A 12,351-nucleotide genomic window follows, 5' to 3' on the forward strand; every position below is an offset into this window, starting at 1 on the left:
ACTGGAAGGGTTCAAAACCTTATAACAAAGGGTTCAAAACCTAGTAATCAATCATCCTAGAACAGATGATTAGTTTTCAAATCAGATTAAACTTATGTTCTTGTTGTGGTTGTCACCTAAGGATAAGTGACGGTATTGTTTTATGACTAACCGCAAGTAAACTCGCGTTAGGGTCCTAGGAAGGTTATAGTCTAGGTCAAAGCATTACTAATAACCTAATTCCCTATAACCATGGGCTCTGATACCAACTTTTCTGTCACACCCCGACCACGTAAAACAACAAAACGTGGCGGAATCATCGGGGAGTGTTGTAACAGAATCATTGTTTCACAACCATGGATTAAACAAATTTCGTTTTATTGAATTAAATGAGTTACAATGTCTTACCAATAAAGAAACATAACAAAATTAACTAGTCTTGCATCTTTTAATGTCACTAAGGCCTCGTCCAATCCTATGTGAGCAGACATCAATATCATCATCAAATATCATCAACTATTGTACCTGAAACACATGTGAAGGTACGTCAGCATAAAAATGCCGGCGAGTACATAGGTTTTATGAAAAATAGGATTCATGACTTAGGTTTAAGAAAATGTTTAACAAAAACTTGTCATGAATCCAGTTTAAGTGTTTGCTTTTATAAAACGTTTGAAAATCGATGATAGATAGGTATAGTTAAAACGAATGATGTAAGGTTAAGTGAATAACCGAGTAAAAAGGAGTTTGTACAAATCAAACTGTTTTGTAAAACAATGTCTTGTGAAAAGTATGTTATTTGTGTAAAAATGTATAAGTCTAAATGAATGATTTAAATAACGCTACGCCATGTAATATAATACAAGCACTTATATATAGGAAGTACCAGCGGCGTATCCACCATGCTTGTAGCATACTACACACATATCGTTACTTAAGTCACTTAAACAAACCACCAAAGCATATAGTTCATGTTCAAACCAATCATCAAATGTTCTTCTCTAAACCATTGTCAATGTTTAAAACTCAAAATGTAGTCATGTAGTTATGTGTAAACAAAAGTTATGTATGGTAAGTAACAAAATGAGAATACTTAACCACAAGTAAAAAGGAACAAAACAAAGTATTTTGAATAAGTCAAAAAGTTATGTTTTGCCAAGTAGAAAACTTGTTTTATTGATACAAACATTTATGTGGTGAGTTAACGCATACATCCAAGCCTTGAGATAGCAGGATAACCTTAGAGTAAAGGTTATCAAAGTAAAATGTTTTCGGATCCGGTCATTCCATCCATCCAAACAAACCTAGGATTTTAGGAACGGGATTTGTCAAGTCCTATGGTACCACTACCTACTACCGAGCGGCATGATCGGTTTTTAATGAATGTAATAAAGAACCGTTTAAACAAACCAAATGTTATACCAAATGTAAACAAGTTATGTGAAAACAATGTACTAAGTATGCTAAGTAACATACAAAGCAGAAAAGTTATGTAAATCAATGTGCTAGCATGTTAAATGAACATACATAGCAAAAGAAATGAAATCATGTACTAATAGTGTACTAATTAACATAGCAAGTATATGGTATGAAAACATGAAAAGCACAAAAGTAACAAGTAGGCACATGTGTTTCACCCCAAAATGTTTGAAAATAGTAAAAGAGGGGACTATGTACTCACTTGAGATTGCTTAGAAGTCCTAGGATAACCACCAAGCAAAGCTAGAAGATCACGGAATCAAACGGCACCTATATAGGTAACTACATAAATAACCGGACCTAAATCGGGAGATTGGATAGTATGAGGTTTCGTAAACCAAATGAGTATTGGAACTCATATGATATGGTTAAACAAAGCCTACATACTAAAATGAAACCTAACCTTAGTGCTTATGACCCATTACGACCCGTTTAGGTAGCTTATGCTACTTTAACGCGTCGTTCGCGTAAAACGCGTTCGAAACGCCTAACTAGCCCTATGACAAGCAATATATGCCTTAACATACTTTATATTGTTGCTAAATCAGTTTAGATACTAAAAATTATGTTGCATAGGCTTAAAGTGAATTTTAGCGTAAAAAGGGCATTTTGGTAATTTACCTAAGGCATAAGAACTACTTATCATACAACTACTTAAACGTCGTGACCATAAGGTATAACCTCGGAAGGTTATTCCCTATACAACTATGGTCACCTAAAGTGTTTGGTCGGATCCTAATGATCGACCAAATGGGTCGGGTTCGTAAGCAGAAGCGATTGATTAGATCGCTTACCTTTACGACCCTAAACAAGCACAAATCTAAAAGCGACGAGCTAAACATGCTAGAACATGTTTAGTAATGTTAGATAACAGATTTGGTATTAAAACAAACGGTTTTAATACCCTAGAGTAGTTTGGTTACAAAATACGCGAGAAAACGCATTTTGGCCGAAACTACGACTCGTCACTGAGCCTAGATGATGTGCTGAAAATGGGTCAAATAAAACTAACTAAATTACCCTAATTCTAGACTCTCTAAGCTTTAAATTTATAAAACTAAGAGTCGACCTAAACCCTAAAACACACAACCGGCAAGTGAACCAATCGGTGTAGTAAAGCTAAAGTAAGTCCGAGTATCAAACCCACGAGACTCTACTGATTACGCTACGACTCTATCTACACTCGGACTGACACGACATACCAGATTGTTTATTAATTTGGGGGGGGGGGGGTTTCTAAAAATCCTAAAATTGTGATTAAAATTAAACTAAATTAACTAGACGAACGGACAGACAAGGCACGAACTCACACGAAAACCGAACTCAAAGATGATGAAGGAACTACCTAGACACGAATCCTGATTGCTTTTAGTATTGATTATAAATGGAAGTTGTCTGCTATGGAACCGGGTTCTTGGGATTCTCACCCCTCGGGAAATCAAAGGACCCCTAATCCTTCTCAAGAGCGCGCTAAGACCCCCTAAGGGTTGTTAATTTACCGGTTATTAGACTCCTTTACAAGACATCTAATCGGGTTTATAAAAGTATCCTACGAGGCTCACTCCCTTACGAGACCTAAACCTAGGATAGGTTTGTTTTCTCAGCTAGACTTGCTAGACAGCAACCAAAAGGTTAACTTCCTAAGAAGGACCCACCTTACGGATTAATCACTTAGACCTAGCAATAATCTCGCACCTTACAGCTATTGATGATTAGTAGAACACTTGATTTTATAAAATTACCAATTATTACTTCTAAGGTTTATCGGCCGATTTAACCCTAAAGATTCTAGATTTATTATGTGATATAGACAGTCACCAAAACCTAAAACCTAGCACGATTCTATTATGTGATAAAGACCGTCACCAAGATTCATGCGAAGCAATAATTAATCATTAAACAATATCAAGCATGCAAACACATCTAACTGATAGAACAAACCGTTTACAATTTATGAACAATCCATAGCTTCCATAAATCCAAAAATAATCAAACTTAAGCAATCATTCAACCATGTCTAGGTAGTGACAGAAATTTAGCCAATAATCATGTCGAAAAACATAGTATTAATCATGGTAAAAACAGAATTCATCATCAAATGACAAGAAACAAACGAAAACGAGAGAAACAAGATTATAAAACCCGTGAACTCCAATCCCGTGTGCTTCTGCTCTTCAACGATGGTTCCCAGCAGTCCCAAGCCTTCAAACTCCTTCAATCAGCAGCCGAAAGTCGCCCTAAGATGCCCAAGTTTGTCAATATTCGGCTGTGCACGCATATGGTTTAATTTATAACCAAAAACCCTAAAAATCCATGAAATTCGCGAAGTTCAGCCGACATAACATCTTCACGCGGCCCGCATGATGTAAATTTAAAGGTTAACGCGGGCCGCCTTAGGGCTTAACATCAGAAATCATTCCCACAAAGGCTCGCGGCCCGCTTCATAGATACCCTTAAGTTCAGGCGGGCCGCCTGAACTTAAATAACTTCAGTTCTTCATGTTGAGTTCATGCGGGTTGCCTGGATGTGTTGCAAAACCCAAGCGGGCCGCCTGGAAGCTCCAAAAATGCATTTTTCGCTTCGTTTCAGCTCCCGACTCCTCATTTTCCGTGCCAAACTTTCTCCTGTCCAGATTTTACCTCGTATCTGTTCCTTTTGCTGCAAAAACTTGGAAAACACGAAACAATCAAAAGTATATACATCCTACCTAAAACCGACAATAAAACTAACGAACTAACCACTAAAACTGACGCGAATACCGATGTATTTTGCAATACATCAAATATCCCCACACTTACCTTTTTTGTCGTCCTCGAAAAAGAATAATGCAAACGGAATCATAATCAAGGTAATCATTCGGGTTAAAAACGTATGTTTATTTATTAAATCGAGGCATGTGTTAGCTACGATTGCGAATATTTCGATCCTCTTAAACCCAAACCTGGTTCCGAGCCCTTATCATGTAATTTAAGTCCGAATATGGGTCAATCTACCTAGGGTCTCACACTAGAAATCGCAAATACATCTAATCCCACCTCAAACTTATAGGACAAAGAGAACGATCAAAAACCAATTCCAAACCGCTTTATATCAAAACCAATATAGTTTGCAATCAAACAAATTTTTTTTTCTTTTCGCATTGTGAGTCTAGACGGTGCTTTCCCAAACCAAGAGGCAATCCGGCTGTAGAGTCGCTATCCCCAACCACATACTACTTAGATTCGGTACTTTTTATTATTTTTTTCTTTTCATAGCTTTGCACGATCGATACACCCTAGCGGTAATCCGATTGTAGAGTCGCTATCCCCAATCAAGACTACATAGAAGCGGCTACTTTCATTCAGTTTCTAGCTCACTTTTATTTTATATTTTTTTTCACATGATCACAAACTCTAACGGTTTTAACTTATAACGGTGTCCCTTATGTTATTTTTGGCGGTTTCAACTTCCCCACTTTTCCTAGATGAGAACCCACTAGTAGACCGACATTAAGGTATATTAAGATCAAAGGAAACTCAAAACCGAACCGAGTCTACCCACATATCCCAAATGAGACACAAGCACGATTATTTTAATCTCATATTATTATTATTTGAACCCGGACAAAAACCTTGACTTTTCTATCATTTTCCGCTTTTAAGTTGCAAACTTCTATTTTCAAAGGACATTTTCAACTTTTTTCAATTTTTTTTCATTTTTTTCGACTCAAGACTCACTAACTAGACACTAAATACTAGTTCCCATCCCCACACTTAAATATTGCATTGTCCCTAACGCAAGGATGGAAACATGACTCCTAAAACCTAAAAACAAAATAAATAAATAGAAATACAAGTGTATAAGTGGAAAGGACTTAGCTGGTGAATTATTGCCTAAACTCCAAAACTCTCGTCCAATCCAGCTCGATCGTATAGCATTTCGTTCGCGATCGGCTCGACTCTAACTAGTATGCTTGATAAATGCCCGAAATTTGAATAAACAGCTCCAAAATCACCCGAATGGAGATTGAGTACGGGTGGTACATATTCGAACCTGCATCAACAAAAACAAGCAAAATACCAAAGCAATACCGACTCGAAACACAAAACGACGCAAAACTACTAACTTAGACGCATGGTACAAAATATAAAAGTATAATACAAGCACAAACCCCATATACGACAACCCGAACCAGCAATGGTGATATGGAACAGTGGTGGTGATGGTGAAAATTATAATTTAATGGTTAATGAGTAGATGGATGATAAGTGTGAAACAAGATTGGCCTAAACCTGCTGTTTTCGAAATAATAGACCCAAACGGCCCGCTTAGAAATGAAGGTTAAGTCGATGCGGGCCGCGAGCGTCCAAGAGTTCAAGAATTTTATTAAGTTCATGCGGCCCGCCTGAGTTGAAAGCATATGTGAAGCGGGCCGCGAAGACAGCAAACAACAATTTTTTCACGACAACAACAGCAGATTGCTGTTTAAATGATTTAATACAATACCCAAACTGCCCCTGCCCCGTATGTTGTCATTTTTAACAGTAACCGTACCTGGGCAATGCTCGTCTGCTGAGTTCGGCCTTCGTGAAGGAGCGTGTACCTGCAAAACACTTTTACGACACACAAAAGACGCAAAAACACAAAACGACGTAAACTACACTAACAACCTAACTAACGACACGACACCAAGTATGACTCAAAATACAAACTCTACAAGTAAGTCACAACTGTTCACAAAATTATGGAGGATCAAATAGGCGGAGCTCACCTCCAAACCAACTCTTACGGGCCGTAGCACTACCATCTCTCATATCACCCGTATCTCTCCTAAATCTCTCAAACTCCTTCAACTCGTCATCAAACGGTGTGAATCTAAACCTATCATCTCTATACCTATCCCCACACTGAGCCTTGCTCAGTTTCTCTATCTTAAATTCTAACCTACTCATTCTCTCTTCCAACTCTTCGACTCTCCTATCAGGTGGATCCCCACACTTGGGTTTTAACACCTTTTCTAGACTCGGCTCACTCACCACCTTATTCTCACCTCTCTCATTCTTCTCACTCTCCTCTACCGATGCTATCGCCTCAACTCTCTCACTCGACCCTCTCGCATTATTCACCTCAAAGACTACCGACTCGTCGCCCACTCTAAGTGTGATTGTGCCTAAGAAGACATCTATAAGCGCTTTAGCTGTGTTCAAGAACGGGCGCCCTAAAATCAACGGAACTTTATCATCGGCCTCCATATCTAGCACTACAAAATCAGCCGGAAACACAAACTTATCCACTTTTACCAACAAATTCTCCACAACCCCTCTAGGATACTTAACTGACTTATCGGCTAAGGAGAGGGTCATACGAGTCGATTTCAAATCACCAAGGCCTAGTTTTTCGTAAAATGAATATGGCATCAAATTAATACTAGCACCAAGGTCCGCCAACGCGTGGTTTTTAACATCACCACCGAACAAACAAGGAATTGTGAAAATGCCAGGATCGGTAAGCTTCTCAGGCAGTTTATTTAGGATCACGGCAGAAACCTCCCCACTCAATGGAGTACTCGAATACTCACCTATCTTATCCTTACGCTTTAGAAAATCCTTAAGGAACTTAGCGTATTTTGGGATGGATCTCAAAGCCTCTATGAACGGAAGGTTCACCTTTAGCTGGGTGAACATCTCAAGAAATTTCTCATACTCCCTAGAAAATAACTGCTGCCTAGCACGAGCGGGAAACGGAAGACGGGAAATATCAATCACTAGTGGTGGCCGAACATTCTTCGACCGCTTCTCCACTCTCTTCCCTACTGGTGACTCCTTAGCGTGTGCGGTACTTGCTGGGTCTCCCATATGTTGCACCTTTCCCGGAGCCTCCATCTCGATCTCCTCATCGACTTCATCCTCTCTCTCATCCTCAACTCCTTCTCTCAAAACCTCTCCCAAACTCTTCCCACTACGGGTCGTAATCGCTTTAACAGAATGATTCGCGGGATTCGTGAAAGTGTTTCCCGAAAACTGACCCGGTGGGTGCTCCTGTAACTGCTTAGCAAGCCCGCCTACTGTCCTCTGAAGATCGAGGAGGGCGGCCTGCTGATTCTTGAACTGGAGCTCGTTGTTTTTGTTAATTTGCTCCTGATTTTTCATGAACGCATCGGTCCGCGTCATCATCTGGGCAAACATCTCCTCTAACCTGTTCGTACTAACCTCAGGAGCCTTCCCACTACCCTGACTCTCCTGAGTCGGTCCTCCACTCGAACCTGACCCACTAAACTGCCCTAAGCTAGAACTCGTGTAAATGCCGGGCCCTCTACTCTGATACTGACCAGATGGATACCCAGGAGGATTTCCAGACGAACGATAACCAGTCGAATTACCACTACCGCGCCAGTCAGAACTGGAATTATTAAACGGATTCGTGGGACCTCTAGACTGACTGGCTAAGTACTCTACCTGCTCAAGAGTGATCGTAGGACAATCTATAGTATCATGCCCTCCTCGACAAACCTCACACCTATCGACTTTCTTCTTTATCTCACTCAACTCCTGCCTCATCTCTTGCCTCAGCTCCTCCTTCGCTCTCTCGACTGCAGCAGCTACCGATGAATCCAAGCTAACTTGGTTTACCCCTCGACCGGCCGAGGTGGTACGCACACTGTAGTCCATATCGGAGTGGGCAAAACTCTCAAACAAATCATTGCACTCCGCCACTAACTTCTTTCCCATAAGCTGACCTCCTGCTGAAGTATGGAATCGGGCTCTAATCTCAGGAGTCAGTCCATTGTAGAACTTCTCTACTAACGCCCAGTCAGATTGACCATGCTGAGAACAACGGGTAATCAGGGTCTGAAAACGCTCCCAAGCTAAATGATAAGGCTCATCTGGCTCCATACGAAATGAGTGGATCTGGTCACGAAGGCGAGATGCCTTGGCTGGCGGGAAATACTTGGCTAAGAATGCATCGCGAAGGCCTGCCCAAGTAGTGAAAGTGCCAGCAGGCTAGGAATCGAACCAGACGGCTGCGCGTCCAGCAAGTGAGAACGGAAAAACCTGAAGATACCTAGCATCAAGATTGACACCCTCGATGGAGAAGGTGCTGCAGAGACGAGTGATGCGATTGATATGAGCGGGGGCATCCTCGTCGTCACGACCGTGGAACTGGCAAGAATTTGTGATGGCGGTCATAATGTAGGATGGAATCTGCCAAGACCGATCGTTCGGGATCTCGGGAAGGGTGATGGGGGAATTACCACCGACGAAACCGGTGGTAGCCTGGTCATAAACTGTCCTACGGGCCATGTGAGCTACGGGCGGTGGACTAGGTGGGCGGGTGGGTGGTGGGGAATTGTGGGGTGAAGACTTTGGTGTAAAATCGAACGCTGGGGTGGACTGTGAAAATGAAGTAGTGCTAGAAGCACGTACCTCGGACGTAGAAGACGAGATGGAAGACTTGAGTGCAAACGGAAGCGGCGGCGGTCCCTGCGAGCGCGTATGGGGCATCCACTGCAAAAACCGAGAACAAACAAGTACGAAGACTCTACTAACCGACTCGACTAACTATAAAAGACACTAAATTACTTAGACACCTACGACTCAAACAAATCAACAAATAGCACGTAATATGTCAAGAAAGTCCAAACAAAGTAATCAACGCAATCGCCAAGAGTCCCTGTCAACGGCGCCAAAAACTTGATGTGCTGAAAATGGGTCAAATAAAACTAACTAAATTACCCTAATTCTAGACTCTCTAAGCTTTAAATTTATAAAACTAAGACTCGACCTAAACCCTAAAACACACAACCGGCAAGTGAACCGATCGGTGTAGTAAAGCTAAAGTAAGTCCGAGTATCGAACCCACGAGACTCTACTGATTACGCTACGACTCTATCTAGACTCGGACTGACACGACATACTAAATTGTTTATTAATTTGGGGGGGGGGGTTTCTAAAAATCCTAAAATTGTGATTAAAATTAAACTAAATTAACTAGACGAACGGACAGACAAGGCACGAACTCACACGAAAACCGAACTCAAAGATGATGAAGGAACTACCTAGATAGGAATCCTGATTGCTTTTAGTATTGATTATAAATGGAAGTTGTCTGCTATGGAACCGGGATCTTGGGATTCTCACCCCTCGGGAAATCAAAGGACCCCTAATCCTTCTCAAGAGCGCGCTAAGACCCCCTAAGGGTTGTTAATTTACCGGTTATTAGACTCCTTTACAAGACATCTAATCGGGTTTATAAAAGTATCCTACGAGGCTCACTCCCTTACGAGACCTAAACATAGGATAGGTTTGTTTTCTCAGCTAGACTTGCTAGACAGCAGCTAAAAGGTTAACTTCCTAAGAAGGACCCACCTTACGGTTTAATCACTTAGACCTAGCAATAATCTCGCACCTTACAGCTATTGATGATTAGTAGAACACTTGATTTTATAAAATTACCAATTATTACTTCTAAGGTTTATCGGCCGATTTAACCCTAAAGATTCTAGATTTATTATGTGATATAGACAGTCACCAAAACCCAAAACCTAGCACGATTCTATTATGTGATAAAGACCGTCACCAAGATTCATGCGAAGCAATAATTAATCATTAAACAATATCAAGCATGCAAACACATCTAACTGATAGAACAAACCGTTTACAATTTATAAACAATCCATAGCTTCCATAAATCCAAAAATAATCAAACTTAAGCAATCATTCAACCATGTCTAGGTAGTAACAGAAATTTAGCCAATAATCATGTCGAAAAACATAGTATTAATCATGGTAAAAACAGAATTCTTCATCAAATAACAAGAAACAAACGAAAACGAGAGAAACAAGATTATAAAACCCGTGAACTCCAATCCCGTGTGCTTCTGCTCTTCAACGATGATTCCCAGCAGTCCCAAGCCTTCAAACTCCTTCAATCAGCAGCCGAAAGTCGCCCTAAGATGCCCAAGTTTGTCAATATTCGGCTGTGCACGCATATGGTTTAATTTATGACCAAAAACCCTAAAAATCCATGAAATCCGCGAAGTTCAGCCGACATAACATCTTCACGCGGCCCGCATGATGTAAATTTAAAGGTTAACGCGGGCCGCCTTAGGGCTTAGCATCAGAAATCATTCCCACAAAGGCTCGCGGCCCGCTTCATAGATACCCTTAAGTTCAGGCGGGCCGCCTGAACTTAAATAACTTCAGTTCTTCATGTTGAGTTCATGCGGGTTGCCTGGATGTGTTGCAAAACCCAAGCGGGCCGCCTGGAAGCTCCAAAAATGCATTTTTCGCTTCGTTTCAGCTCCCGACTCCTCATTTTCCGTGCCAAACTTTCTCCTGTCCAGATTTTATCTCGTATCTGTTCCTTTTGCTGCAAAAACCTGGAAAACACGAAACAATCAAAAGTATATACATCCTACCTAAAACCGACACTAAAACTAACGAACTAACGACTAAAACTGACGCGAATACCGATGTGTTTTGCAATACATCACTAGATAACGTGGTAATCAGTAGGTATATTCACTAGGGACTATAACCATTGTGATTACGCTCACGTTATGAAGTTCTAACGAACTTCGCGTTGACCATAAACTGGTCAATGCAGAAAGTCAAACACAGTTTGACTTTAATGCTAAAACGAACGAAAAACGCGAAAGAATACTTACAGAATGTCCCCGCAAGATTGATTTCCGAGTATTTCTCAGGTATGAAGTGTTTATAACTCCAACTTAGAGAAAATCTCAGAATCAAGTGGGTTTGAATGAAGTTGGGGTTGGGTATTTATAGGAAAGGCACAACCGTTAGGATCGTTCATCGCGAAACGTGCTTCGATCTCGGCCGTCCAAGTGGGCACATGGTATTTGGATACCATGGGCTCTTAAAAACCATCAAATTTGGCCCCTAGAATGCTTAAAAACCAGATTCAAGGGTGTGGAACAGCTGGTAACAGCTGGATTAGATTTTTTACTGATCTGGGACCCTCACGCGGCCCGCTTAAGGAATACACAAATTCTCACGCGGGCCGCCTTGGCATAGTTTCCAGAATTTGCAGTTTAGTCCCTGAACTTGGGAAACATGTATTTCGGCCCATTTTTGGCACGTTTAAGCCCCGTTAACCTCATTTCAAGGCTCTAAAATGATGTTAAAGTATAGGGGACTGAAAATATGCTCAAAAATATTCCGGATGTTCGCTTAATTACGACGGAATGCGCATAAGCGCGATAGACGATCCAAATTACGCGACGAATAGATTTTTCTCATGCCAAACACTAAAATAAAATATTTTAATGCTTGCATAAATTTTTGGATGTCCGGAAGTATTCAGAATGTAAGTTATGCACGAAAATGCAAACTTATGCACTTTTTGACGCTTTTAGTCCCTGAATGACCAAAAAGTTTATTTTAGCACACCGAACACCTCAAAGCCTATTTCAAAGCTATGTACAGGATATTTAGGGTACGTTTAACTTATGGTCAAGTTCCAGAATGTCCGTTACAGTACAAATTGACATACTTTCGCAGTTTGTCGAATTTAGTCCCTGTGAGCGAATAGACTAGATTTCGGCATACCAAACAATCCAAAACTTATTTCTAAGTTATGTAAAGGTTATTTAAGGTATGTTAAGCATATGTCACTATTCCGCAATGTTTGTTGCATTAAACAGGTTATATTTACGCATCAGTGCGTATATAACCTTCTAGAAAGCGATTTAAAGCCCGAAATCGATCAAGAATTAATATGTGCAAATGATACACATATTTATACAAATTCCAAGTATGAAATACAATATTTAATTGGTTTGGTATTTGTTTGATGGCTGAAGTGACACCGGTGTCACAGAAAATTTATAAACCAAAAACAAAATTTGTTTAAGGAGGAAGTTTAGAGGATGAACAGAAGAAACCGTTCTGG

The 12,351-nt window shown here is 40.5% G+C and overlaps 1 protein-coding gene across 1 annotated transcript; it reads right to left on the bottom strand.

Moving 5' to 3' along the window:
- Positions 1 to 6,179: 6,179 nt before the first annotated feature.
- Positions 6,180 to 8,330, bottom strand: LOC110870074. Its single transcript, XM_022119273.1, has one exon. The coding sequence runs from the start codon at positions 8,328 to 8,330 to the stop codon at positions 6,180 to 6,182; it is 2,151 nt and encodes a 716-aa protein (XP_021974965.1).
- Between the last annotated feature and the right edge of the window lie 4,021 nt (positions 8,331 to 12,351).

The sequence above is a fragment of the Helianthus annuus genome, chromosome 8, assembly GCF_002127325.2.
Source record: "Helianthus annuus cultivar XRQ/B chromosome 8, HanXRQr2.0-SUNRISE, whole genome shotgun sequence".
NCBI classification, from domain to species: Eukaryota; Viridiplantae; Streptophyta; class Magnoliopsida; order Asterales; family Asteraceae; genus Helianthus; species Helianthus annuus.